This window comes from Dipodomys spectabilis, unplaced genomic scaffold, assembly GCF_019054845.1.
Source record: "Dipodomys spectabilis isolate Male_0828 unplaced genomic scaffold, ASM1905484v1 ptg000021l, whole genome shotgun sequence".
Taxonomy (NCBI): domain Eukaryota; kingdom Metazoa; phylum Chordata; class Mammalia; order Rodentia; family Heteromyidae; genus Dipodomys; species Dipodomys spectabilis.
Window position 1 is genome coordinate 8503423 of NW_024870698.1, and position 27136 is coordinate 8530558.

Here is a 27136-nt window from a genome sequence, read left to right on the forward strand (position 1 = left end):
GCTGTGGCTCAAATGGTAGAGCACTAGCCTTGAGCATAAAAGCTCAGAGAAAATACCCAGCCCCTGAGTTCAAGCCCTAGGACCCATCCCAAAAAGTGGGGAAAAAAAGCATTAAGATCCATTTGCTCAATGAAATCTAGGGCAGCCTGCCAATGAGTAATAAAGATACTATATCATTAATTACACAGTGTTGTGATTATTGATAAGGCAGATTTAAAGTGGCAGTCACACCACAGATAACACAGCAGACCCATGTGCTGGTAGGCCTGGCCTGGAAGGTTACATGAAGACAGAAGGAACTGCAGACATTCTTTGCTACTTTTCTTTTAACATTATCTTTGTTGTTTATGGAGTATTATCTTTCTAAAAAATAACCAAACTGAAACCCAAATTATCCAGGCCTCTTTTAAGTAACAATGGTTATCTTCTGAGGGAGTTTGTACCTCAAATCCCTTGTGCAGTAACTGCTGTTGCATTCCAGTGGTTATAATAATAGAATCGCTGGTGTTTATTGAATGTACATAGCGCGGGGCCCAGAGACTTGCACCAAACATTTAACTTAACCCTCACATCTGATGAATTGGGCGCCGTTATTACTCCAATGGACAGATGACAAAACAGAGACTTGAGGACTCACTGTGTGCAAGCAGTTATAAGAGGAGAAGGGAAAAAAATGGAAGAATAGAGAGAGGGAATAAAGAAATTGAATACTTCCATAAAAAGAAAGGCAGAAGAAGAGAAATGGAAAGAAGAGGGGAAAAAGGAAGTAGAGGAGTAGGAGGAGAGGGGAGGAATCCAAGAAACACAGAGGAAGGCTGGGACAAGTTTCCAACTTCTGCTCTGTGATCAGAGTACAAAGCATACCACCATAACTTGCATAAACAGGCCATGGCTATACCAGCTTCCTATGTGGAAATGACCCTGAGATCCTCACAGGAGAATTCCAATTAGCAATTGGAGAGGGAATGAGGGAAATAGAAAAATTATCATTACAATACCAGGCTAATAATTATTGCTGGGGTGCAATACACTTAAATCTCAGGGGCAAACTTTTGAGGCCAAGCATGATCTTTGCATTGTCTCAAACTATCCCTTCAAGATATTTACAAATTAGCAAGGAAAAATAGAAACTGTACAGAGGAGAGATGCAACAGAAACCACTTAACTAGGTGCTGAATTGCACCTTGCTGGTCCCATATACCCCTAATATGACCCAACACAAACATATTCCCCTGTAGTATTCTTGCTTGCCCAAATCTTCAATCTCAAAGTTATTCATGAGAAAACAGAAGATGGACCAAAATCAAGAGACCTTCTACAAAACACTCAACCAAGTATGCAGGCCATTACTGAGACTGAAGGGCTGCCTCAGGCCAAAGAAGAAGGATGGCACCAGGCACTGGTGGCTCGCACTTCCAATCCCAGCTACTCAGGAGGCTGAGATCTGAGGACAATGGTTCAAAGGTAACCCCAAGCAGAAAAGTCCATGAGACTTCTATCTCCAGCCAGCAAAAAGCCAGAAGTTTTATCTCTAATTAACCAGCAAAAAGCCAGAAGTAGAGCTGTGGCTCAAGTGGTAGAGTGCCAGCTTTGAGCAAAACAGCCACAAATACTTCCCACCTACCAACGAGATGTCATAGAATCCTGCATTGGTTATGGGACAGAGAGGGAATGTTAGTAACAAGGCAGATGAAACCCAAAGTCTGAAGTATAAATAATATCACTGTCCCCTAGTGAATGGTTTCACTGGCATGGCTTCATTCATATTAAAGGAAGGAAGTAGCTGGGTACCAGTGGCTCATCGCTGTAATCCTAGCTACTCAGAAGGCTGAGAACTGAGGATTGTGGTTGAAAGACAGCCCAGGCAGAAAAGCCCATGAGACTTTTATCTCCAATAAGCTACTGAGAAAAAAAAAATGGAAGTGATGCAGCTCAATGTGGTAGAGTACTAGCTTTGTGTAAAAGAAGCCTAGGGACAATGTGTAGTCCCTAAGTTCAAGCCCCAGGACCAACACACACACACACACACACACACACACACACACACACACACACACACACACACGAAGTAAGTAAAGAGTACACAGGAACTCTCTAGATTCTTTTTGTGCTTTTCAATAAATTGAACATTATTTTGAAAGAAGTTTCAAGCTGAGTGACGGTAGCTCATTCCTGTCATCCTAGCTACTGAGGAGGCTGAGATCTGAGGATTGTGGTTCAAAGCCAGCCCGGGCAGGAAAGTCTGTGTGATTCTTATTTCTAATGAACCACCAGAGAACTGGAAATGGTGCTGTAGCTCCAAGTGGTAGAGTGCTAGCCTTGAGCCAAAGAGCTCAGGGACAGTGCCCAGGCCTTATATTCAAGCCCCAAGCCCAACAAAATTAAATAAATACATGAAATAAAATAAGTTTAAAAAAAAAACCCAGTCATGGGGCTGGGAAGGTGGCTCAGTGGTAGAGCGCTTGCCTTGCATGCATGAGGCCCTGGGTTCCCTTCCTCAGCACCACATAAGCAAAAAGAAAAAAAGCCGGAAGTGGTGCTGTGGCTCAAGTGGTAGAGTGCTAGCCTTGAGCTGAAGAGCTGAGGGACAGTGCCCAGGCCCAGAGTTCAGGCCCCATGACCGGATCCACAAACAAACAAACAAACAAAAAACCAGTCATTGAGAAGTCTTATTACAGAAGCATGGTCTAACCATATATAAACCACACCCACCGTGATGACGTCGCTAGAGTGTCAGTTACCACCAGGTGAATTAGTTCCACGGAATCTGGTAGAAGCATCCTCAGGCTTAGAGCTATACATACCCGGTACTATGCTCTGGCATCTTTGCTTCCCCTGAGTAATTTAGCCTTAAGAAACCCATTACCTGGCCTCTCAGATTAGAAAGGAAATGACAGAAATGCCCCCAGAGATTGTAAGGAGGGAAAGCCACAGAGTAGGGGCTCAACCAAGGCCACCATGCTAGTTGGCATTCTCTAGGAGCTGCTGCACTCTGCGTAGATGTCAGCAAGCTATGCAGCCTAAGGACCCAGAGAGATGCTCAGCCCTTGCTTCAGAGCGGGAGCTGTGGATGCTCACCTGGGAGTCTCCATCCAGGGCTGCTTGGGCGTACATCTGCACAGACAGCTCCAAGTCTTGGGTCTGGTTTGGGTGGCCATAATAGTAGAGGTCTCCCATTTTCAAATATGCTGCAGAACACAAGACAATGTACTCATTGGTCAAGTAGTTCTATTCTAGACCCACTGGGGGTGTGCTCGCTACATACTGTGAATTCAGAACATCTTTATGTTGCCCTGCTGTCTAGCTTTTGGCCTGACCATCCCTCATCTCTGGATATAGCTTGTCTTCCAAGTGGCTTATCATCCAGGTTGCCTTTAGTTCACATCTAAAGTATTGCTACCTGTGTTGGCTGTCTTTGTTCTGTGTGTGTGTATGTGTGTGTGTGTGTGTGTGTGTGTGTGTGTGTGTGTGTGTATGTGCCGGGACTTGAACTCAGGACCTTGGGCTCTCATTTTTTGCTCAAGACTGGTGTTCTCCTACTTAACCCACACCTCCATTTCTGGCTTTTTGTTGGTTAACTGGACAAAAGAGTATGTCAGATTTGTCTGCATGGGCTGGCTTCAAGCCTCCAACACTCAGATCTCAGTCTCCTGAGCAGCTAGGATTATAGGCATGAGCCACTGGTGCCTGGCTCTTTTTTTTTTTTTTTTTTCATTTTTGCCGGTCGTGGGGCCTAAACTCTGGGCCTGGGCACTGTCCCTCAGCTCTTCAGCTCAAGGCTAGCACTCTACCACTTGAGCCACAGTGTCACTTCCAGATTTTTCTGCTTATGTGGTGCTGAGGAAGGGAACCCAGGGCCTCATGCATGCAAGGCAAGCACTCTACCACTGAGCCACCTTCCCAGCCCCTGCCTGGCTCTTTACTTTGGTTTAGCCATGCATTTCCTTTTTTAAAAAGTTTATTTTTATTGTTATTGTAAAGTTGATGTGTGGCTAAGAGGGTAGGTACCAATGTTCAACTGGAAGAGCAGAATCCATCATGGGGAGCTAGAGAGAGAAGTTTCATCATGGAAAAGTAATTGCTAGGCTTCGGGGGTGGGGGGGGGGGGGGGGGAGCTATAAAGCTAAGCCTGGAGGAAGCTAGGTCTGAGTGTGGCTGTGTAACACCAGAGCCTCTTGGTCCTGCGGGAGCAGAGGGGGCTGGAGGGAGTGGGTGGAGCCACGGAAGGGCAGTCAGTGGCAGAAACTGGGCACAACTGTGGACAGAGGGAGGAATGCCTCCTACTAGGCTACCCGCCCACCAGGGCCCCCATTGGCTGAAATTCATCAGAAGCCCTTGAGCAACATCCGGGTCCTAAAGGCCAGACTCCGCCACAGGGAAGACAGTAACAAAGCAAAATAACCAGCCCAGGAACCTGCATCCTCATAGCATTCTCTTGAGAAGTAGTCATGGGTTCCCACTACACCTCAGGACCAGGGGCAAGGAGGAGGGCGTGGGCCTGGCGGCGGAGAGCAGTTTAGCATTAACCTTCTTAGCAGAGGTCTTTCACTTCTCTTCCTAATTGCTTAGCAATATCACACGCCACACAAAGCTGTCAGCTGTTCCCCATTACAGAAGATGAAAAGTTTCCAAGGCTTCTGTTCAGCACCTGTTTTTCTATACATACCAAATGAAGGCGCATCGATCTGAAACACAGAGAAGTTATAGTATCTCCAGACACAATTCACACCCAAGTATCTCCCAGCCAGGTCCTACGAGGTAAACCAGGAGGAAAATGTTAATTCATGAATATTTTGGTCAAGTGACTAATTACCTCCCCCAACCCCCCGCCTCGTAAAACTCAATTCATGATCTTTGATCCTGGAGATTCTACTTGGAAAAGTATTCATGTACTTACCGGCCTCTCCTCACAGATGTGGGCTAAATTCGTCTGTGATATTTCAATGCCAGTTTCTGCTGCTAACACATAGTACAGTAAAGCTTCATGCCTAAAAATTTAGATGATTAACAATAAATTTCATAAACGGGTTCTTCCTAATATTTGCAGAGAGCTTTATATTCAAGCATAAGAGTGCAGAAAATAGGCAGTTTTCTTTTATAAAACCACAAAGTCCTGAATTTGTTGTGTCTCTTTTTAAAAAAAACAAAAAACTGTTAAAAATACTGTCTGCACTGATTTATTTTCTATCTTTAAGTCTGAAGTTGCAGATTAAACTGGGAGCTAGTCAATACAACAGCGACCTCTACTGGCCAAATGGTAGGCCAAGCGCAGGCTTGGGGATGTGTTTATCAATCCTGAGCTCTTGAATTCTTCCTTCTTGGCTTAGAGGAGATAAGAGGTATTAAGAAAAAGCTCTGAGCTTTACAGTTCTGTTTTGTGAAAAGCTTTCTAGGGCTTAGGATTCTGAACAAGCTTAATTAAAGCAGAGCTTTTGTCGTGCATTACAAGTTTGGCAAAGGACAGGCGCTTGATAGCAGTGGCCAAAGCACATGACTGAATGAATGCTGGATGTCGTTGGCAATTACAGAACAATGAGAGACTACTTTACAATCCATTCAAAGACTGACGTAGGATTCTCCTGTGCAGTAATGACAGGGGTTGGGGTAGTGGACATACCCCTCTATCCAAGCCCTAGTGTGCACACCAATTGGCAATTCTTGCAATGGCTCTAAAGGACCACCAGGTAGCCATACTAATTTGGCAAGTTTTAGGAATTCACACACCTTTTAGCCCTATCCTTCTCCCTGTGATGTTGACTGGAAAGGAACAGTCAGAGATAGGTTTAGTTGCCAAGAAGTCCAGAGTAGAGATGTTCATGCCAACAATGACAACAAAGCAAACCAGAAAGAACTTGAATATCTGAAAGTCAGTGACTGGTTTAATGAGTCCACTTTCACTGTGGCCATTCAAAACACAGAAAGAATCTGGGTGTTGGAGGCTTACAGTAGGCTAATCTTAGCTACTCAGTAGGCTGAGATCTGAAGATGGCAATTTGAAGCCAGTCCTGGAAGGAAAGTCCATGAGACTCTTATCTCCAATTAACTACTCCAAACAACCAGAAATGGTGCTGTGGCTCAAGTGGTAGAATGCCCAGCCTTGAGCAAAATGGCTCATGGACAGCACCTAGGCCCCAGAGTTCAAGCCCCAGGACTGGCACACACACATAAAACCTTCCCCCATATGCAAAAATATGTTAATACACAATTTTCCATTCTGTGCACATTTTTTAAAAAACAGAACACAAAACAGTATATCCCCTTTTCACAGCAACAATAACAACAACAAATAAGTCAGACACTGGAGGCTCATGCCTATGTTCCTAGCTGTTCAGGAGGCTGAGATCTTAGGATCACAGTTCAAAGCCAGCCCAGGCAGAAAAGTCCATAAGACTCTTTTATCTCCAATTAACCAAAACACTGTGGTGGATCTGTGGCTCAAGTGGTAGAGTACCATCCTTAAGCGAAAAAAGCTAAGGGACAGTACCCAGGCCAGACCCCAGGACCAGCACAAAAAAGCCCAAACAAACAAACAAACAAACAACAACAACAACCCAGGCTCACCCCCAGACAGAAGAAAGGCCAGGAAAGGCTCAGTAGAAAGCCCCATCTTTTATAACAAGGTCTTGTTGTGAAGGCTGTGTAATCTCACAATTGTTTGGAGACACATGGGCGTGCTAATGCCTCAGTTTCCAGCAGGGACGATGGAGGGAAGGAGAAGGTCAAGGTCAAATATTAGACCAACACCCCCTGCCACCAGGACTGGCTGGACCGACCATGACTCACATGATTAAAACGTAACACCCTGTGTCTTGGTTGGACAGCAGAAACCCATTTTGCTATAGCTATTAAAACTGAGGTGCACCGAGTGCTGGTGGCTCACGTCTGTAATCCTAGCTACTCAGGAGGCTGAGATCTGAGGATCACGGTTCAAAGCCAGGCCGGGCAGGAAAGTTTCCTAGATTCTTATTTCCAATTAAGCCACCAGAAAACTGGAAGTGGTGTTGTGGCTCAAGTGGTAGAGTGCTAACCTTGAGCAGAAGAGCTCAGGGACAGTGCCCAGGCCCACAGTTCAAGCCCCACGACTGACTGGAAAAACAAACAAACAAAAAAACCCAACTGAGGTGTGGGAGATGGGCATGGGGTAAGAGCATTTGCTATGAGAAACTTTATGAAGACAATATCTCACCTCTGTGAAGTTTCCTGGGAGATAGGGGAGGGTGGAAAGGAACAAGCTTTATAGGAAGACTTCTTGCTCTCCCTATTATTACATAAACCAAGAGGAGATTTTCTAGGATGTGTAAGCATTTCCATCAAAAAGGAACCAAAAATCTATCAAAATTTGATGTCTGAAAACACTGATGTCAACAGAAGTACTGAGCAGAAACCCGCCTCTGTCTTCCATCTGCAAAATCAATCACGACGCGGTGCCCGTGTGCATCAATGCCACCATCATCCAATTCACTCTGTATATTGAAGCATGAGCTCACAGGGGCTGGGGGGGGGGGTGGATGTCCCTCACCAGCTTTTCCAGCTTATTAAAATTTGACAAAGATGTCACTCCCACCCCAAACAGCCTCTCCGCATTCCCTTATCCATATCTCCATAGAAGCCATTGCAATACCGGGTGCTGGAAGCTCATGACTCTAATCCTAGCTATTCAGGAGGCTGAGATCTGAGGATTGAGGTTCAGAGCCCAGGAAGGAAAGTCCATGAGACTCTTATCTCCAGTTAACCAGTGAACAGCCAGAAGTGGAGCTGTGACTCAAGTGGTAGGGTACCAGCCTTAAGCAAAAAAGCTAAGACAGCACCCAGGCCTTGAGTTCAAACTCTAGTATTAGCACACATACACACAAAAGCCATTCCCAGTATTATTGGCAGTGATTTCTACACTTATATTTCAGATCAAGCACTTGCTCAGTACTTGCTAATGGCTAGAAACCCAAAGACAAACCTCAAAACTCTCTTGCCCTACCATGATTTCTTTCCAAGTGGGAAAACACTCAGGCCTCAAGTTTCATTTCCATTACCCTGAGCTGAACCCCCTATACCCCAACAATCATGTGACTGAGATTAAGAATGGGTACAGATAAGAAAGACATGCACAGAAAAGAGGTTCGGGTTCGCCTGCTACGCTCTCACAACAGACCTGGCACAGACTTGTCCTAGAACTTTTAGAATACATTTATTTGTTTGTTTGTTGGTTGGTTGGTTGGTTGGGGGTCATGGGGCTTAAACTCAGGGCCTGGGCATTGTCCCTGAGCTTTTTTGCTCAAGGTAGTACTCTACCACTCTGAGCCACAGAGTCGCTTCTGGTTTTCTGGTGGTTAGCTGGATATAAGAGTTGTTGTTGTTGGTCCTGGGGTTTGAACTCTGGGCTTGGGCGCTGTCCCTCAGCTCTTCAGCTCAACGCTAGCGCTCTACCACTTGAGCCACAATGCCACTTTCAGTTCTCATGGACTTTGCTGACTGAGCTGGCTTTGAACTGCAATCCTCAGATCTCAGCCTCCTGAGTAGCTAGGATTATAGGCACAAGCCACCAGCACCTGGCTAGAATAATACATTTCAAGAATCAATTCTTTGGCTACTTGCTATGAATTGTGAATTTGAGAACCTCTGAGCAGTTTCTTGAAAAACCATATTATTTCCTCTGTGGTTTTTTTTTTTTTTTTCTGCCAATGCCTGCTGCAGCTCCGATAGGAAGGGTGGGGGAAAAGATCCTGGGGTCTCTGTGGAGTTCACTTCTGTACTGAAAAAGGTGAATCTCTTTCAGCAGGAACTTCTATCTCTTTGTCTTGCTCAAGCTTCCCCCGTACAGCTAACCTCCAGGGTTAAGTATTTGGGGTTTGTTTAAGTCAAAGGGCAATAAAATATGCATCTCCCAGATAAAACATACATGGGTAAGGCAGAGAGAAATGAAACATGACAGCTGGACTTTCCTTGCTAACTCCTTCTGGTGTCCAAGGACCACCTGCGGCCTGACAGCTTTTATTCTCCCCATTATGCCAATACAGCAGAAAGCCTTCTTTTCAATCACACTCTTTTTCAAAACGACCCCACATAAATCTTGGAACCACACAGACAAGCCCAAGCGCAGCAAAGTGACACATGTAATTTGGAAATAACACCCAGAGTAAATTCACTCGCATGAAAATGAAAAAGAGGGATGAACTGGGGACATTGATGGATGCTTCCGTTCAGTTAGAACAAAATAGATGGCATAAAGAAGTCACATCGTAGGTGAGAGAGAGCCAACCACGTCTGTTTCCTATTTACCTCTGGGGAGATGAGAAGGTCATGAGAAAGAAGCCAAGAAACAAGTTGCCTTGACTCCATTTTTTTTTTCCAGTCCTGGGGCTTGAACTCAGGGCCTGGGCACTGTCCCAGAGCTTCTTTTGCTCAAGGCTAGCACTCTACCACTTGAGCCACAGCACCACTTGCAGCTTTTTCCATGTATGTGGTACTGAGGAATTGAACCCAGGGCTTCATGCATGCTAGACCAGCACTCTACCACTAAGCCACATTTCCAGCCCCCATCCTTGACTCCATTTTGACAAAGATGGTTCCAGTGGTATGGGTACTAGATGTTTCTTCTGTGGAGACTAAGAGTTCTCCAGGCCAAACAGAATCTTCTCTTCAGTCATACTCAGCAAGGGGCCAGGACTGGTGGAATCTTAACTAATTAGGAGGTTGAGACCTGAGGATGGAGGTTTGAAGCCAGCCCAGGTAGACCAATCTGACACTCTTCTCTCCAATTCACTAGCAAAAAGCCAGAAGTGGAGATATGGCTCAAAGGATAGAGTGCCATCTTTGAGAGGAAAAAGCCAAGCAAGAGCCTGAGGCCCTGAATTCAAGCCTTAGTACTGACACAGAAAGAAAGAAAGGAAGAAAGAAAGAAAGAAAGAAAGAAAGAAAGAAAGAAAGAAAGAAAGAAAGAAAGAAAGAAGGAAGGAAGGAAGGAAGGAAGGAAAGAAAGAAAGAAAGAGAAAGAAAAAGGCCGAGAAGGTGGCTTAGTGGTAGAGCACTAGCCTTGAGCTGAAGAGCTGAGGGACAGTGCCCAGGCCCGGAGTTCCGACCCACAACCAGACCAAAAAAAAAAAAACCAAAACCACAAAATAACCTCAGCAGGCATATGGAGAAACAGATATTTGTAAGTGGTGGGAAGAAGACTAAATTAGTTAAAAAAAGAAAAAAGAAACAATCTTGGAAAACAACTGGTATTGGCTTGAAGGTTTGGCAGGTGCCTATTCTGAGGCCCAGAGCCCTACTCCCAAGTTTATACCCTTTTTTTGTTGTTGTTGGTCCTGGGGCTTGAACTCTGGGCCTGGACGCTGTCTCTCAGCTATTCAGTTCAAGGCAAGCGCTCTACCAGTTGAGCCACAGCGCCACTTCCAGTTTTCCAGTGGTTTTATTGGAGATAAGTGTCTCATGGACTTTCCTGCTCAGGCTGGCTTTGAACAATGATCCTCAGATCTCCCCCTCCTAAGTAGCTAGAATTACAGCAGTGAGCCACTGATTCCCAGCCCAAGTTTATATTCTACAGCAAATCTTCCTCATATGCCAGGAGATACACAGAAAAATGTTCATGACCATATAGTCCTTAAGAGTAAGAGGAAACCGTGCAAGTTAGTGTTTACATGAAAATTCATAAATAAGCATGTAAATAAATTGTAATACATGGAAGCAAGCTGCAGGTATCAAAGTGTAGGAATCTTAAAAATAGACTAAGTTTAAAAAGAAGTGGAAGAATGACATATGATTTTAATAACATAAAGGTCAGACATAAGCCCATGTCAATCCGTTGCATAGGAATATATGGATAGGTTGCAGAATGTATAAGGAAAATGAGAAAAGGACCAGAAAATTCAGTGATGGTTATTTCTGGGGAGGGGAATTTAATCTGTGACAGACACAAGTTGGGAAGGAGTAGCTGGTACTGGTAGTATTATTTTCTCAAGTAGGATGGATGGTTTACAGGCATTCATTTTATTCTTATGCTTTGGAACTTACAAATGCATTGCCTATGATTTCATGTGTATCACTATGCAATAAACAAAGAAAAGCTACTTAACTGGTTCAAGCCACATCTTCAGAGCAAATGCTGGCTTCCTTTTACCTAGATCTCAAACCGGCCCCACTTCAGCTTCTTGCTTGACTACTTAAGATAAAGTAAAAAGTGTATAATCTGCTATTCCAAGTTCCATATGAGAATATTTCTTTGGCATACATATACACACACACACATATATTTCTATACTTAATTCTCATAGAAATTAAATGACTTTAAAGTTTCCAGACATAGAGGTATGTGCCAGGGCTCACATCTGTAATCCTAGCTACTCAGAAGGCTGCAGTCTGAAGATGGAGGTTTGAAACCAGGAAAGTCCATGAGACTCTTATCTCCAATTAACCACCCAAAGGCCAAAAATGGAGCTGCAGTTCAAGTGGTAGAGAGCCTGCCTTGTGCATAAAAGCTAAGGGAACAGTGTTTATAGTCCCTGAGTTCAAGCCTTCACCCCCCCACTTCCAGACTTACCCCAAACTTATTTCTGCTTTTGTCCCTCAATGTCCCTTTAGAGTAAATGTTGTTCCTTGCATGGCTAAGGGGAAATCCCATCCATCCTCCAAGGCCATACTACCTACACCTCTGCCATTAAGGCTCACAGGAGTGACAGACAGACAGCAGCCTTTCTCCTCCAATCCCACAAGTTCTTTGTACATTGATCATGGCCCCAGAGTTATGGTTGCTCTGACTTTTTGCCAAGTACCAGGATACAAGCCATGAGATAGACCAGCCAAGATTCACATGGGAGGTCAGAAGGAGTAAGGAGTAAGGTGGGATTCCTGGGGTAGAGGAAACAGCAGGTGCTAGGGCCCTGAGGCCAGCTGGACATGGAGCATGTGAGAAAATGCATGTGGAAGGGCGGGGCAGCAAAGGTCCCCTGTGGTGTGTGTCAGGACGCCTGCATTTGAATCTGCTAACTGGAATAAACACACACACACACACACACACACACACACACACACACACACACACACACACACACACACAGTGCAAAGTACACTTCTCCTTCCCTGCTACCCCAAACAGGGAGGGGAATCCCATGTTGAATCTCAGAGCTCTGAGAAAGGAAACAAGACATTTTAATTCACCTAACTTTCCGTGGTATAGATTTACACGCGTTAGCTCACGCGCACTGTGAGGTTAAATTGAAAAGTAGGCAAGAAAGCTTAGCTATGAGCAAACATTCTCTTTATGGGGAAAACTGTATCATTTCAGGGTGTGTGTGTGTGTGTGTGTGTGTGTGTGTGTGTGTGTGTGTGTAGATATGCTATGCACAGAAATGCTTTGAAATTAGAACATTGATTTCAACCTGAGAAGCTTTGGGGGAACAGAGAATGTATATGTGCACCACATACACACAAGAGAGAGAATGAGAGAGAGAGAGAGAGAGAGAGAGAGAGAGAGAGAGAGAGAGTGCTCAAGTTGGATTTGAGAGATGGTTTTGCTTATTTTTTGTTTGGTTGGAAACAGAGACACAGCCAAGCACTGGTGGCTCATGCCTGTAATCCTGGCTACTCAGGAGGCTGAGATCTGAGGATTGAGATTTAAAGCCAGCCCAGGTAGGAAAGTCTGTGTGACTCATACCTTCAGTTAACCAGCAAAAAGTGAGAAATGGAGCTTGTGGTTCAAGTGGTAACACCAGCCTCTAGAAAAAATAGATAAGGGCTCTGTACACCTTTACAGCATCTTAGTAATAACAATAAAATTATATTTTTAAAAAATAAGGGGAATGTAGGCCTTGAGTTTAAGCCCCAGTACATGCACGTACACGCGTGCGCTCACACACACACTCACAGAAACAAGTCTCACAGTGAAGCCTAGGCTGGCTCTGAACATGAGTCCTCCTACTTCAACCTCCCAGATTGTAGGATTACAGTCATGCATCACCACGCTCAGCTCCAGATTTGAGTTTTATGAGATTCACTCAGGAAACAAGATGACATCCCACAAAAATGGAAAGGTATACTTATAGTTGGAAAGCAGCAGTTTCATTTAAGGTAATTTCTTTCCGATTGTGCAAAGTAAGGCCACAGACAATAAACTTTCAACAACACACACTCTGTATTCCATGCCTTTTTCACTGGGCTCATTTCTCCCACGTGCTCTAATGTACGATTCTTGCTTGCCAAGATGGTATCTGTGGATTTGTGTGTCAGTGATGAGCCAAAAGGGACAATAACGTTCTTTCAGATCTGTATTTTTATTTTTAATTAAAGTTCAGATCAAGGTGTGATTCACACCCGGCCTGCTCTTATGTCCTGGAGGGGTGGACTGAAGGCATACTTGCTGATTTGCATATCCATTTTAGTGAGAATGGAAATACCCAGATCATTTGGGCAATAAAACAGCCAAGCAAATGTGGCCCGAGGGGACACGAAGGAGGAGCACCAGCCCTGACAAGACCAGAAAAAGCAGCCAGGTAGTGTTTGAAGAGGTGACTGCTCATGTGCAAACCACTCTGCACAATATGGACTCTGTAAGTCGTGTGTGTGTGTGTGTGTGTGTGTGTGTGTGTGTGTGTGTGTGTGTGTGTGTATGTGTAGAGAGAGAGAGAGAGTTCAAATTTCTTACAGGACAAGATGGGACACATCAGTTTTAAGAGAAGGTCAAGCTGGGTGCTGGTGGTCCACACCTGTAATCCTTGCTACTTAGGAAGCTGAGATCTGAGGATCTCAGTTCAAAGATTGCCTAGGCAGGAAAGCCTATGTGGAGTTTATCTCCAATTAGCCACCAAAAATCCAGAAGTGGGGCTGTGGCACTAGCCTTGTGCAAAAAGCTCAGGGAATACATCCAGGCCCTGAGCTCAAGCCTCAGAACACACACACACACACACACTCTCTCTCTCTCTCTCTCTCTCTTTCTCTCTCTCTCTCTCTCTCTCTCTCTCTCTCTCTCTCTCACACACACACACACACACACACACAGAGTAGATTAAGAAGGGGACATCATTTGGTTTTAACACAGGAGACTGGCAAGTGACTTCTAGCAAGTCACTTCTAGACTCTAGACTCTCGGTCATGACAAACACAGTAAACCATCTATGAAAAGAGGTACCCAGAGTCAGCCTTAAGCATACTGATCCTTATTCCCAAGAAGGGAAGATACTGGACTTCAAGGAAAGGCAGAGGCTCTCACCTCTCATGTGGTCCCCAGTTCTAAAACCAAGAGGAAGGAGCGGAAGGATCAATGTATTTGTGTGTGTATGCCGCAACTTGATGGCTGTGGACACTCGGCCTAGAGAACTAATTTTTGTGTATAATTAAACATGGAAATGCCATGTTTTCCAATCAACAGCCAATCAGTCTGTGATGCTCTGAATAGCATTACTGAGAAGCTCTGATTTCCCTGCAAATTACTTTTTCAGTTGCATTTTAACACATTCCCTTTCCGAAGCCTCTACTGATAGACCAAAAGGTAAGGGGCAAGAAAGCTGGCTCTAACATGGAACCCAAGCTTACCAGGATCCCTCCAGGTAGGCGTTAAGGCCTTTGCGAATGACGTGGCCCAAGTAGCCATTTTTCTCAGCTACGTGCTTTGCCCATCTGAAAAGGAAAGGGAACGGAAAAATAAGCAAATTGTGGCAAATTAAATAATCATTTTTTTCTTCATATGATCTCGATAAATCCCATTTGGGGAATATTTTGCTTGTTAGAATTTTTACAAAGCAACAAGGCGGAACTGAATGTGAAGAAGTTAAAGCAAATGCACTCTGAAGGCTTTGCACTTAGCGGCCTTACTTACGAATGCTTAGCATGGTGTTCAATGGAAACAAAGACATGCGACATACATAATGAAAAGTCTCTATTGCCACGGAGAAAATAATCTCCACCAAGAGTTCTATATTTATTGAGCCTAGTAGTGTAGCTCCGTGGAAGAGTACTTGACTTTCAGGGGTGAGGTCCTAGGTGCCACAAAATATAAATTAAAATAAGTAAAATATATTTACTAATTTATCATATGATTTCTGTTTTTTGTCTGTCTCCTAATGTGGGGCTTCATGAAATGGTAATATAATCTTTAGACTTAAAAAGAAAAAAAAGACTAGTGTAAGAACACAGATCAAGAAGTAAAAGGGATGCCGGGCGCTGGTGGCTCACGCCTGTAATCCTAGCTACTCAGGAGGCTGAGATCTGAGGATCGCGGTTCAAAGCCAGCCTGGGCAGGAGAGACCGTGAGACTCCTATCTCCAATAAACCACCAGAAAACCGGAAGTGGCGCTGTAGCTCAAGTGGTAGAGCGCTCGCCTTGAGCTGAAGAGCTGAGGGACAGCGCCCAGGCCCAGAGTTCAAGCCCCACGACCGACAAAAAAAAAAAAAAAAAGAAGTAAAAGGGAGAAATAGTCTTAAGGAAAATCTTAACTAAAGCTGGGCACTGGTGGCTAGCCCTTCAGGAAGCTGAGACCTGAGGAACACAATTCAAAGCCAGCCTGTGCAGGAAAGTCCATGAGACTCCAATCTTGAAGTAACCAGCAAAAAGCTGGAAGTGGCCGGGCACTGGTAGCTCATGCCTGTAACCCAACTACTCAGGAGGCTGAGATCTCAGGATCTTGGTTCAAAACCAGCCTGGGCAAGTCCATGAGACTCTTACCTCCAATTAACCACTAGAAAACAGGAAGCAGTGCTGTGGTAGAGCACTAGCCTGTAGCTGAAGAGTTCAGGGACAGAACCTGGGCCCAGAGTTCAAGCCCCATGACCAACTAAAAAAAAAAAAAGCTGGAGGTGGAGGTGTTGTTCTAGTGAAAGAACACTAGCCTTGAGTTTTGAAAAAGGCAAAGGAGAGCCAAGGCCCGGAATTCAACCCCAGTACTAGCAAACACAAAACAAAACAAAAAAACCAAAAGAACCCCCCTTCAAAAAAAAACAATAACAAAAAACTTGATTAATACAAATGAAGGGCAAGACAAGGCACAAACAAAACAGATGAAACAATATATTTATGACTACATTAAATGTAGACAGAGTAAATGTAACTGCTACAAACTAAAAGTGCCAAATTGAGTAAGTAATGTACATAATCCTAGTTATATGTGACTTATAAGAGATATGCATTAAAATTAAGGAACAAAAATATTCAAAGCAAAAGGATGGGGGAAAAAGATATATATCCTCTGACAATAAAATGGTATTATTGAATGAGCATCAGAAAACAGAGGCTAAGGTGAGAAGCATCTATGGAGATAAACTCTAAGCTGATAAAAGTATCAACTCAAAGGTAAAAAAAAATCAATCTGTGTGACTCTATGTCATAAATTCAAGATACACAATGCAAAACTGACAGAATTGAAAAGAGAGACGAATAAATCTATAAGCACAATGGGGAATTTTAACACATTTCTGTTCATAACTAATACAGTAAATAGACAAAAGACAAATCGGAAAGGATGTAGGTCTGAGCCATATAATTAATGAACTTGAGATAACTGATGAATACACTGACATTGAATTCATCAAGTTCACAAAATGGACCAGAAAGTATTTATCAAAAGTGACTGCATTCTGATCATGGAGTAGTTCTCCATAAATTTCAAAAGGTTGCCACCATTCAGAATATGTTCTCTGAGCATATTAGAACTAAGCCAGCAATCAACAGTAAAGGACAAACAACAGGAAAATCTCCAAAACAAGAAGATTCACACCAGTTCTGCCACATGACTGATAAAAGCCTTCAAGCCAGGGTTAGTTAGTTAGATTACCATGTTCAAGTCAGAATGGGTTGATGCTACACATCTCATGAGGAAAGAAAAAAAACAAACACTTTGGAGAACCAATGTGTAGCTAGGAGGTAGCCTGCAAGACAGCTAGGTAATGGGGTTTTTCTGTTAAGGGCAAGATGGAAAATATTTTCCTGTGTGGCCACAAGTGGTCTTGTTACTGTTCTTCCTCCTCCTCCTCTTCCTCTTCCTCTTCAAAGAAGGAATGCTTAGCACTTGGTGCTACCCACAACAGGCCTGATTCACATTTTATCTGTGGGTCAAGGTTTGCCAACCCAAGAAAACATTTTCAGAGGCAAGACCTCAAAAATGTGCCTCCTGGTGGCCATTCTTCAAGAAATTACTTGATAGGCTGGGCAAAAACCTGGATGTAAGCCAGGAAAGAGGAAGAAAGGGGTCCAGCAAAGAAGGCCAAAGAAGTCTCTCCAAAACAGGTAGATGGAGGAAAAGAGAACCTGCACGCTGGTGTCCAAATCAGCCTCCGGTCATAGCACTGTCCTGAGAGATTCTACCAAGAAGGTTCAAGAATACCAAGTGGTAGCCGGGCATTGGTGGCTCACACCTGTAATCCTAGCTTCTCAGGAGGTTGAGATCTGAGGATCTAAGTTCAAAGACAGCCCTCGCAGGAAACTCCATGAGACTCTTATCTCCAATAAATCACCAGAAAACCAGAAGTGGCGCTGTGGCTCAAGCAGTGAAGTACTCGCCTTGAGCTGAAGAGCTGAGGGACAGCACCCAGGCCCAAAGTTCAAGCCCCACAACGAACAACAACAACAAAAAGAATACCAAATGGTTCTGGCTATATCAAGAGGAGATTTAGGTGGAGGAGAATTTGGAGATATCAAAGGGTAGAGAAAAAAAGATTAAAATATATATAAAGAGAGGGCTAAGCAAATAGAGGATAACTATGATTGTTGTCTCGTAGAAAGAATACATCGCCTAAGATAGGAAAGCAACGCATCGTTTGCAACGTGGCTCTGCTCCACGTGGCAGTCACATGGCCTTGACAATGTCAACCCTGACACCAGGTAATTTTCTTGGGAAGATGGAAGCATGCAGAGAGCGTCAGTTGCTGGTAGAGAAGATGGCAGAGGAAAAGAACCACAGCGGGGCTTTCCCAGGGCATCACTGGACAAGGCCTATGACACCACCACCAAAGACAGTGGCATGAACATGAGACAGGAAGACAAACAGTGAGAAGATTGGAAGTGATTTATTCCAGGAGCAGAAAGTGGGGGTGGGGTGCGGTGGGAGGGTTGGAAGGCAGGGATTGCCTGTTTTCCTTGATGACTTAGTTAATTTTTAATTTAAAAAGACTAAAAATTGCCTTGTCAATGATTGGGCTCTCTGAACTAAATACATATATAAGTGATAAAAGAAGAAACCTAGTTTTAAAAATGCAAAGGAAGAAGGCAAGAGGGAGGGAAAAGGAAGCGATAGAGGAGAAGAGAGAGAGGGCAATGGGGAGGAAGGGAGGAAGAAAGATGGAAAGTGGGGAGAGAGGGAGGAAGAAGAGAGGAAAGGAAGAAAGGAGGGAGTGAAGGAAGGAAGAGAAGGAGAAAAGGACAGAGGAAGGAGCAAGGAAGGGAGGGAGAGGGGAGCGGAAAGAAGCAAGATGGATAGAAGGAGAGAGCAAGGGAGAGAAGGAAGGCAGAAAGGAGGGAGGGATGGAAGAAGGAAAGAAGGGAGAAAGAGGATAGAAAGAGGGAGGGAGGGAAGGAGGAGAGGCAGAAAGGAGGGAGGGAAAGGAGGTAGGGAGGGAGAAGAAGGAGGGAGAAAGGGAGAGAGGAAGCAAAGTATAGGAGGGAGGGAAAAAAAGGGAGGGAGGGAAGAAGAAAGAGGCTGGTGGGAGGGAAGGCAGGAAGGAGGGACGGAGGGAGGGAGGGAGGGAGCGAGGAAGAGGGAAGCCCCCCTTTCTCAGGTGGCATAAGAGGACATGGCTTTCCCATCCCAGGCAACATTGGTCATTCTTACACGACAGCTTTCTCCGGATCTCTAGGGAAGGTCTCCAGGTTGCCAGTGATGAAGTAGAGGGAACACCACAGGGTCCCCTCGATGTGTCCCCCCTGGGCAGCCTTGTGGAAATATTCCCCGGCTAAGGTCTGTGAAGAGAAGACCAAACAAGGCTGTCAGTGGTGGCACCCAGGCCCAGCGCTTCCACCACCAGAGCCAGGGCGGGGAGGATTTTAAGGCCCACATTTACCAGGGCTTGTGACTTCTGACACTTGTCAGAAAACCAGGACAAGCAACAGTTCCAGGAAGACAGCTCATCACCAAAGCCAGGGACATATGACCTGGCCAAAAGCTACTGTGCTGATTAAATTGACTCCATACATAAGACACCCTGAAATCACAGAGCACCAGTGACATCTTGTTCTATCGCCACCCCTGAGCGCTAGACCCGAGACAACGTCACAGGTTATGCTGGGTGAAAACTCAGGCATTGGCTTTTTAACCTTGCTTAATACCTCTCTAAACTCATGCACAAAAACTGCATTTCCAGTAGGCAGGTGAGAATTAGAATATGACAATAAAATAAATCCATGCTCCCAGATGTGTGGGAGGGTTACCAGACATTTTCAATGCCTAAAAATATCAGCCTTGTGGGTAATCAGAGAGGTGGAGGGAAATACAGAAAACAAACACTTACATTGGCAATGAAAATAATGAATTTCCATCATTTACAGAGCAGTGAACTGCTTTGTGTGTGTACATGTACCTGTGCGCATGTGCATGCAGGACTTTTGTGTGTCTGTACTAGGGTTTGAATTCAGGACTAGGAGTTTTCCCTTATCTTTTTCACTCACAGCTGAGGTTCAACCATTTGAGCCACAGTTCTACTTCCAGTCTTTTGGTGGTTAATTGGAGATAAGTGTCTCATGGACTTTCCTGTCTGGGTTGGCTTCGAAATGTGATCCTGACCCATAAGAAGCAATGAGATCAAGGAAGTAGTAGAGTCTTCCATCAAGGAAAAGTCTAGGTCCTGATAGATTCACAGCTGAATTCTTCAAAACCCTTAAAGTAAAACTAGCACCAATACTCCTCAAGCTCTTCCATGAGATATAAGGATCACTACCAAATACATTTTATGAAGCCAGTATTACACCTGTCCCCAACCCAGGCAGGGACCCAATAAAGAAAGAAAACCATAGACCCATCAGCTGATGAACATAGATGCAAAAGTTCTTAATAAAATACAAGGCAACAGAATTCAACAATGAATCAAAATCCTTAGACTTCAGGCTCTCAAGTAGCGAGGATTAGAGGCGTGAGTCACTGGTGCCCGCCATGAACTGTTCTTTTTGGAAGCATTGTGCTTTGCAGGCAGTTAGGTTCGAGGTTCTGGCTCGGTGGACGAGCCATGTGGCCTCTGGCATGTTAATGACTCTCTCCAAACTTCCTTCTACACTCAGCACACGCCTGCTGCAGGAGTGTGTGCACTTCCCGGCAAAGCTGGGTGTCAAGGTGAGATGGTGATCCACCTCCTCAGCCTCATCTCCCATCAGCCCGCTGACTGCTCCTACTTCTAGTTCACAGAGCCTGCCTCCTTTTGTAGGGCCTTTGCCCCATCTGCCACCTCCCACTGGAATGTTCTTCCATGTGACCAGGAGACTCCTGGAGCCTGCACAATGTCACTTCACCTCATGAGAGGCAACTTCCCCATCTCCCCTTGTGAAATAGCATCTCTCCACCTCTCCCGCCCAGTGTGCTGCTTTAACCCCCGCCTCCCCTCATATCAGCTATCTGTGATTGTCTTTGTCCCCCAAAGGGGCATGGAAGCTGGCCCAGAGTAGGGCTGTTTGGCCTGCTGTTGTGGCCCTGTACAGACCAGTGCCTGGCAGGGGTGGCTGTTCACCGGCTGCTTCTGGATAGAGAGGGTCCCATTCCCCTGGGATTCCAATGCTGACTCGGCCTAGTGTAGGATGCAGTTACCTATCTGCTCACAGATAGACTCTGTCACTGTGTGGTGCATGGGCATTGTCATAGTATGATGTGAGCTGCTTGTTGTGTGAGGTGCAGGGCACACACAACACCAAAGACCCACTGCACTTCTGCTTCAGTATTGTGGCACAAGGGAACCCTAGGCAACCCCAGCTGCACCCACTCTTGCACTGCTAGTGAGACCGGTGTGGTGGTCATGTCTCACTCATTCCCACCTGCCTCACTTGCCTGCCCTCTCCTAGCTCACGCCTCAGCCTCCTCCACACAGCCCTCCTGGTTGCGCTGGCCTTTCCCAATTTTCCTCTCTAGATCTGTTTGCATGGTGCCTCTATGTCTCGGCACCTGGAGAAATGCATCCTTTGTTCTTTACCCTCCTGGCCCCATATTGGATCCTGAGCTCGGTGAAGGCAGACCACATCCTCATGCCTTGATCCTCTCTGGTATATAGTTCAGGCTGGCACACAAGGCACCTTCCACAAGCTCTCATGATTGGATGACGACATCCTCCGGTTGGTCTCAGCTCACTTACCAGATTCCTTCCAGGAACTCCTGGGAAAATGCCGTCTAAATATAGGACCCCCAGATTGTAGGATGCATCAGGGTTCCCCATTTCTTCTGCTTTTAACCAGTACTTTGCTGCTCTGGCATAATTTTTCTTGAATTTGTGGTAATACCATCCCAGGCCATTGACTGCCTGGTGCAACCCCTGAATTTTAAAACAAGAAAGAAACAATGATTCTTATTTTGTTTGTTTTAAATGAAATCTAAAGAGATCTGGAAGCCGTTGCTGTGGATTCTGCTTGAGCCTGAGCAGAACCTTCCCTTTCTTGGGAGACTGGGTGGATGGAGGGGGCGGGGTGGGGGGGGAGGCGGGGTGACAGATGGCACTAAAGACAATCTAAGTGTGAGAAACATGAGCCCGTCAAGGAGACTGCCCTGGTGGGGTTTGCCGGCTGCTTGCTGGGATTTCTGCCTCCCAGCTCAGCAATGACATGGGCTTCTAAATCGTCATGCAGAGCTACAAATGCCTCTCCTCACCCTAAGGATCCACAGTGCCCGTGAAACTCAGGAGCCCTGCACTGTGCAGGTGGCCTGAACCTGCCCTTGCGGCACGGTTTCAAGGTGAGCGGCTGCCCATTGGATCCTTCGGTCTGCCTGAACGCCATCAAGCCCTGCTAGGGAAGCAGCACTGATGACCCACTTGCAGAGCTCAGTACGGCTTGTCGCCAGCTCTCAAGGGGTTCAGAGTCCGGAAGGGGCTGAGGCAGAAGGGGAGGGTGGAGAAGGAAAGAAGGCTTTCATAGGAATCTGGAGCTGATCAAAGGAAGTGTTCCTTCATGTTACACTAGCCTTGTGTCTCTTTTTGTTGTTGTTGTTGTTGGTCATGGGGCTCCAACTCAAAGCCTAGGCACTGCCCCTGAGTCCTTTTTGTTCAAGGCTAGTGCTCTACTACAACACAACTCTACTTCCAATTTTCTGGTGGTTAATTAAGTTTCATGGACTTTCCTGCCCTGGCTGGCTTTGAACTGCGACCTTCAGATCTCAGCCTCCTGAGGAGCTAGGAGTACAGGCGTGAGCCACCCAGCGACCAGCTAGCATCTTGATTTTTTTTGGGGGGGGGGCAGTCCTGGGGCTTGAACTCAGTCTGGGCAGTATTCCTGAGCTTCTTTTGCTCAAGGCTACCACTCTACCACTTGAGCCACAGCACCACTTCCAGCTTTTTCTGTGTATGTGATACTGAGGAATTGAACCCAGGGGTTCATGCATGCTAGGCAAGCACTCTACCATTAAGCCACATTCCCTGTCCCTAACATCTTGATTTTTATCCCATGTATAGAGTAGCTACTCAGCAAATACTGTGTCAAAAAATAAAAGTCATGCTTTAACTATTGATACAAAACCAAAGGGACTCCACATCCTACATCTCCAGGGTTGAGAGTAGAGCTGCCATCCCCAGGCTACCGAGATATTCAGCCTGAGAGTGACACTCAGGGAGCGCCAATGCTGTGGACACAAGCATTCATGTCTCCTTCTTCTTGTGTGTGCTGGGCTTGGGCTTGAATTCAGGGCCTGTCTTTGAGGTGTTTTTGTTTGTTTGTTTGTTTTGCTCAAGGCTAGGGCTTTACCATTGGAGCTAACCCTCCAATTTCAGCTTTTTTATTCCCTTACCAGCAACAAAGAAAAACCTCTTGTTTCCATTTCCTGAAGTTCATTTCAATAATACGATCAAATGTACTTCCAGCTTTTTGCTGATTAATTAGAGATAAGAGTCTCATGGACTTCCTGCTTGGACTGGCTTCAAACCAAGATTCTCAGATATCAGCCTCCTGAGTGGCTAGGATGCTGGGGCTACATGCATCCTTCTTGAGCCCAGGGAAGGTAAGCTCTCAGCAAGGACTACAGACTGCATGTTACTGGATGAATTGACAAGGTCATACCCTAAAGTGGCTGGAACCTGCTTTGGACATGCCTACAGAGGGAGCTCATCAAATGGCTTTTGTGCTCATCTGGAGAGGCCATGTTCTGATGAAGATGTACTTGCGTTTGGCTAAAATCTCTACAGAACTGCTTCTCCCAATATTGCAGTTTCTGAGCCCATAAGAAATCTTGCCTTATTGCTTAGTACTCAGACTTCACTCTGAACCATTTACCCAGGTACATCAGTAGATCTGCCTGAGTGTAACTTCTAATTCCCAAAATCAAGCTCTATGCATCTTTCACCACAGTGCCTGACAAAGATTAGGCTGAGTGGGTAAATAAGAATCACACTTCAAAGACATTAAGACTCCAGGGCACAAGACTTCATTTCTCCAATCCTTGTGTAAGCTCTGGTGAGGTGGTGGGTATTGGAGGGGTTGGGGGGGGGGAGACACTCAAAGTGAAGCACCTAGATGTGCAATTACCACTAGGGGGCACTAAAGAGATGCCCATTTCACCTGCTGGGGAACCCTCTGGATGCCCCACTGGAAGCCCCTCTGGATGCTTTGGGCACTGTGCTCTCATAGACCACCATTGGTTTGTTGGTTTGCTTTTTAATTCCTGTTCTGTTACTGGGGTTGGGTCAGAAGTAGGTGTGCACATCAGCAAGGTCCCTCTTTCTGGATCATGTTCCCTCTTCACAGCCCCTGGCTAGAGAGATGCCTCTTGAGTTTTTCCCTCCCTGGTCCCACTTCCTGGAACAGGGCAGTCTGAGCATCTCAAGAAGAATGGGGAAGAAAAATCAGCACAGCTACTGAGTCCTAATGAGTCAAGCTAGTATCAGCAGCCCTGGAACAGAGGCACTGCCAGGACTCAAGAGTTATAACGTTGCCTTGTCAAAGTATAGAATCAGTGGTTTCTGCAAATCTATGTGCTTGCAAATCTGTATGCAGATAAATGTATGGAGCACATGAAAGTACATGCTGTACATGCATTGGGTTTGTATGTGCTTGCATGAGGTATATATGTGCACACATGCACCCACAAATACACACCTCTCTCAAGTGCTATAAGAACCTCTATTCTATATCTTTATGTAGAAACTTGCTGACTTGAAGACATGATGGAAGCGTTAACTAGTGTTAACTTGGCAAAATAATTCCCAAAGCTGGTAATGACCTTAGTAAACAGCTCAGCATCAAAGCGCAAGAAGCAAATGCGAATTGGACAGGAGAGGGTTAACTTTTCAAAAAATTAAGACTTTGGGTCTCCCTAATTCAATGGCATTTGTACCATTCAATTTCAAGGAGCCCTGCTGCTTGTTATCAGGGTGGCTCATGATGATAATTTCAGCCTTCAAACAAAATCAGCCTGAATTATATTGACGGGAAGGTGAATTTAGCTTTTGAATGTTGCTAATCCCAATGTGTGTGCTGTAACTCAAAAAACAACCTATCAGGGAGCCGGCCAGCCCCTCCCCACCCCGTTCCCACCTAGGCCCCGTGGAAGTGGCTGGCTATTTCATCACCCAGACTTGTGAGCGTGTGGGGCTGTGGGGGACCCGTGTCTGCTGACCTTGCGCATGCGTTACCTTGGAGGCTGCTTTCTTCATCAGCTCTAAGGCAAGCCGTCTGTTCTTTTGTACTCCTTGACCCTAAACAGTGATAAATAGACATGATTAGGGGGGAAATAACCTCCGAGCATCCCCAGGACCACCACAGACATACTGGTATGCAGTAGAAAGCACAACTCCAACCTGAATCTTTTTAGTTCCACATTTTATCTTACATGCATCTATACCTAGCACATTCCATCACATCTCCTTGGTCATCCTCATTTTGCTCCAACTCATAGCCCCCAGGCCACAAACCTCTATCTCCAGCTCAGCAGTGAGGCAAGGTCCCCTACTGATCACTTCTCTGGTTGTGTGGGGAGAAGCCAAGAATTGGTGAATGTGTTTGGTCATCCTGAATGCTTTCCTCTGAAAGTACTGTCTGATTGGCCAGCCATAAAGAACTTAATCTCTGCTAGATGGTCAGGAATTATTAGGCTGTTACCTGCACCCTTCCTTATCCTGGCTAAGGCCCCAGAATGTAACATTTGTGGCTTCAAAACCAGCTCCAGAACCTGCTATGAAGACAATAGGACCCCCATGAATCAGGCTGAGTCACAGGCAACTAACAAGCTTCTTCCAGAAAAGTTAGGATTTTCCACAAGCAGTGGTTTGTCCTTCACAGACAGAAACAATCTTTGGCATGCTTATTGCAAGAAAGAAATTCTGTGGACTTGGGTGTTGAAGGAGTTTGTAGGGAAATGGAAGGCCTGAGAGGAATGGGGCGGGGAACCCCAAGGCCTTTTTGAACCAAATGTGATGGCAAAGATGCCAGGTAAAGGGAGCCAGCTGGAAACAGCTGCAGGTCCAGACTCATCTAGAACTTCTTTTTTCCCCCATCTAGATTCCTATGTTAATTAATAAATATGGGTCACACAAACTGTCCAACAAAAATGTAACTTTTTACCTGACTTATGTAACTGTAATCCCTCTATACATCACCTTTGTAATAACTATATGTATGTATGTATATATATATATTTATTTATTTAAGTATGGGTCACACATGGTCCTGTCATGTCTAATCATGATATCACACCTCCAGGGTGGTTTACAACTCCCATCCCAGAGTCTCTCACTGTGGGAGAACTGGAGGCAAATTTAAACTCAGCCAAGTGGACTCAGGCAGGCATGTAAGGTACACTTTCCCACTGCTGAGAAAGCACAGTGACTCATACCTCCCTCAGGATGAAGGAGAAATACAGCTTGCCTGACACTGTATTTATGATTCGAATTAAAGGTTAACTTACATGTAGCAAGTTTCTACTAAGTTTTTATAACTTTCCAGTTAAATCAAACTGGCAAATCAAAGCCAAGGGGATGATGAAGATATTTTTCAGAAGCGCATCATTACTTCTTCTAATTAGAGGGAAGAGAACATGGAAAAACTGGACAAGAAATGAAGTGGTTTTTTGGTGGTTTTTTTTTTTTTGGCTGGCTAGGACTGGACTCATAGAATGTCAGACCTGGGTTAGACTCGCCCTTTGTCTCCTCCATGTTTTGAAGGAATAAAATGGATCCAGAGAAAGTGGTTTATGTCAAGCCTCACAATTAAGCCGCATTTATATATTCCCATTTCCAGGCAAGGGCAGCTTCCTGTGTGCCTGCCGGGTAGTTGCTCAGTATACCTGCTAGCTTCCTGAGAGGACTTCGTACACAAACGCAATGTACACTCTCCCTGGCTATGAGGAGAATCAGAAGCTGTCAAAGGAGATAAATGCCAAGTGCAGGTGAGGGAGGTCAGTTGCTACAAAGTCACTTAATTGTCACGTGGATGAAAGATGGGATGTATGTGACTGCCTTGGACAACCCAGGGCCACTATCCTACCACCATCTTTGCACACAATATGTTTTAGGGTGTCTCCACAGCCAAATGCATGCCCTCCTCCTTTACATTTGGAAAGCCTGTTTTTCCATTTGGGGGTTCTTTCCCATGGAATGCACTTAGAAAGACCACCTGGCCAGAGGTGAAATGTTTCCCTGAGATACCAATAATAAAGGACTTCCTTTCCCCCACCCAGAAATAACTGGGTACTCCAGAATGCAGAACAAGAGGAAACATTAAGGTATGGAAAATGAGATCCTGAAGAGACATGTAGCCTGCAGAGTCATTTACTTATGCATTTGCCTCTCCCTCTAGTCTTGAAGCTCTTGGTAGGCAGATTTAAGGCTTGATTTTACTGTATTTATTGTTTGCCAGTATTGAGGCTTGAACTCAGGGCCTAGGAGCTATTTCATTCAAGGCTAGCACTCTACCACTTGAGCCACAGCTCCACTTCTGCATTTTGGTAGTTCAATAAAGATAAGAGTCTCACAGACTTTCCTGCCTGGGTTGACTTTGAACTGAGATTTTCAGATCTCAGCTTCCTGAGTAGCTAGGATTACAGGTGTG

At 45.2% G+C, this 27136-nt stretch overlaps 1 protein-coding gene across 2 annotated transcripts in view; it reads right to left on the minus strand.

Annotated features, from left to right (window-relative positions):
* Sel1l3 (SEL1L family member 3) overlaps window positions 1-27136 on the minus strand; it is a 113805-nt gene that overhangs the window by 12856 nt on the left and 73813 nt on the right. For both annotated transcript variants that reach the window (XM_042674814.1, XM_042674815.1), the window contains exons 14-20: window positions 24724-24786; window positions 21244-21420; window positions 18747-18874; window positions 14521-14604; window positions 4898-4988; window positions 4667-4751; window positions 3079-3188 (exon numbers count right to left, since the gene is read on the minus strand). In XM_042674814.1, the coding sequence (XP_042530748.1) occupies window positions 3079-3188; window positions 4667-4751; window positions 4898-4988; window positions 14521-14604; window positions 18747-18874; window positions 21244-21420; window positions 24724-24786 (738 nt within the window). The remainder of the gene's footprint in view (window positions 1-3078; window positions 3189-4666; window positions 4752-4897; window positions 4989-14520; window positions 14605-18746; window positions 18875-21243; window positions 21421-24723; window positions 24787-27136) is intronic.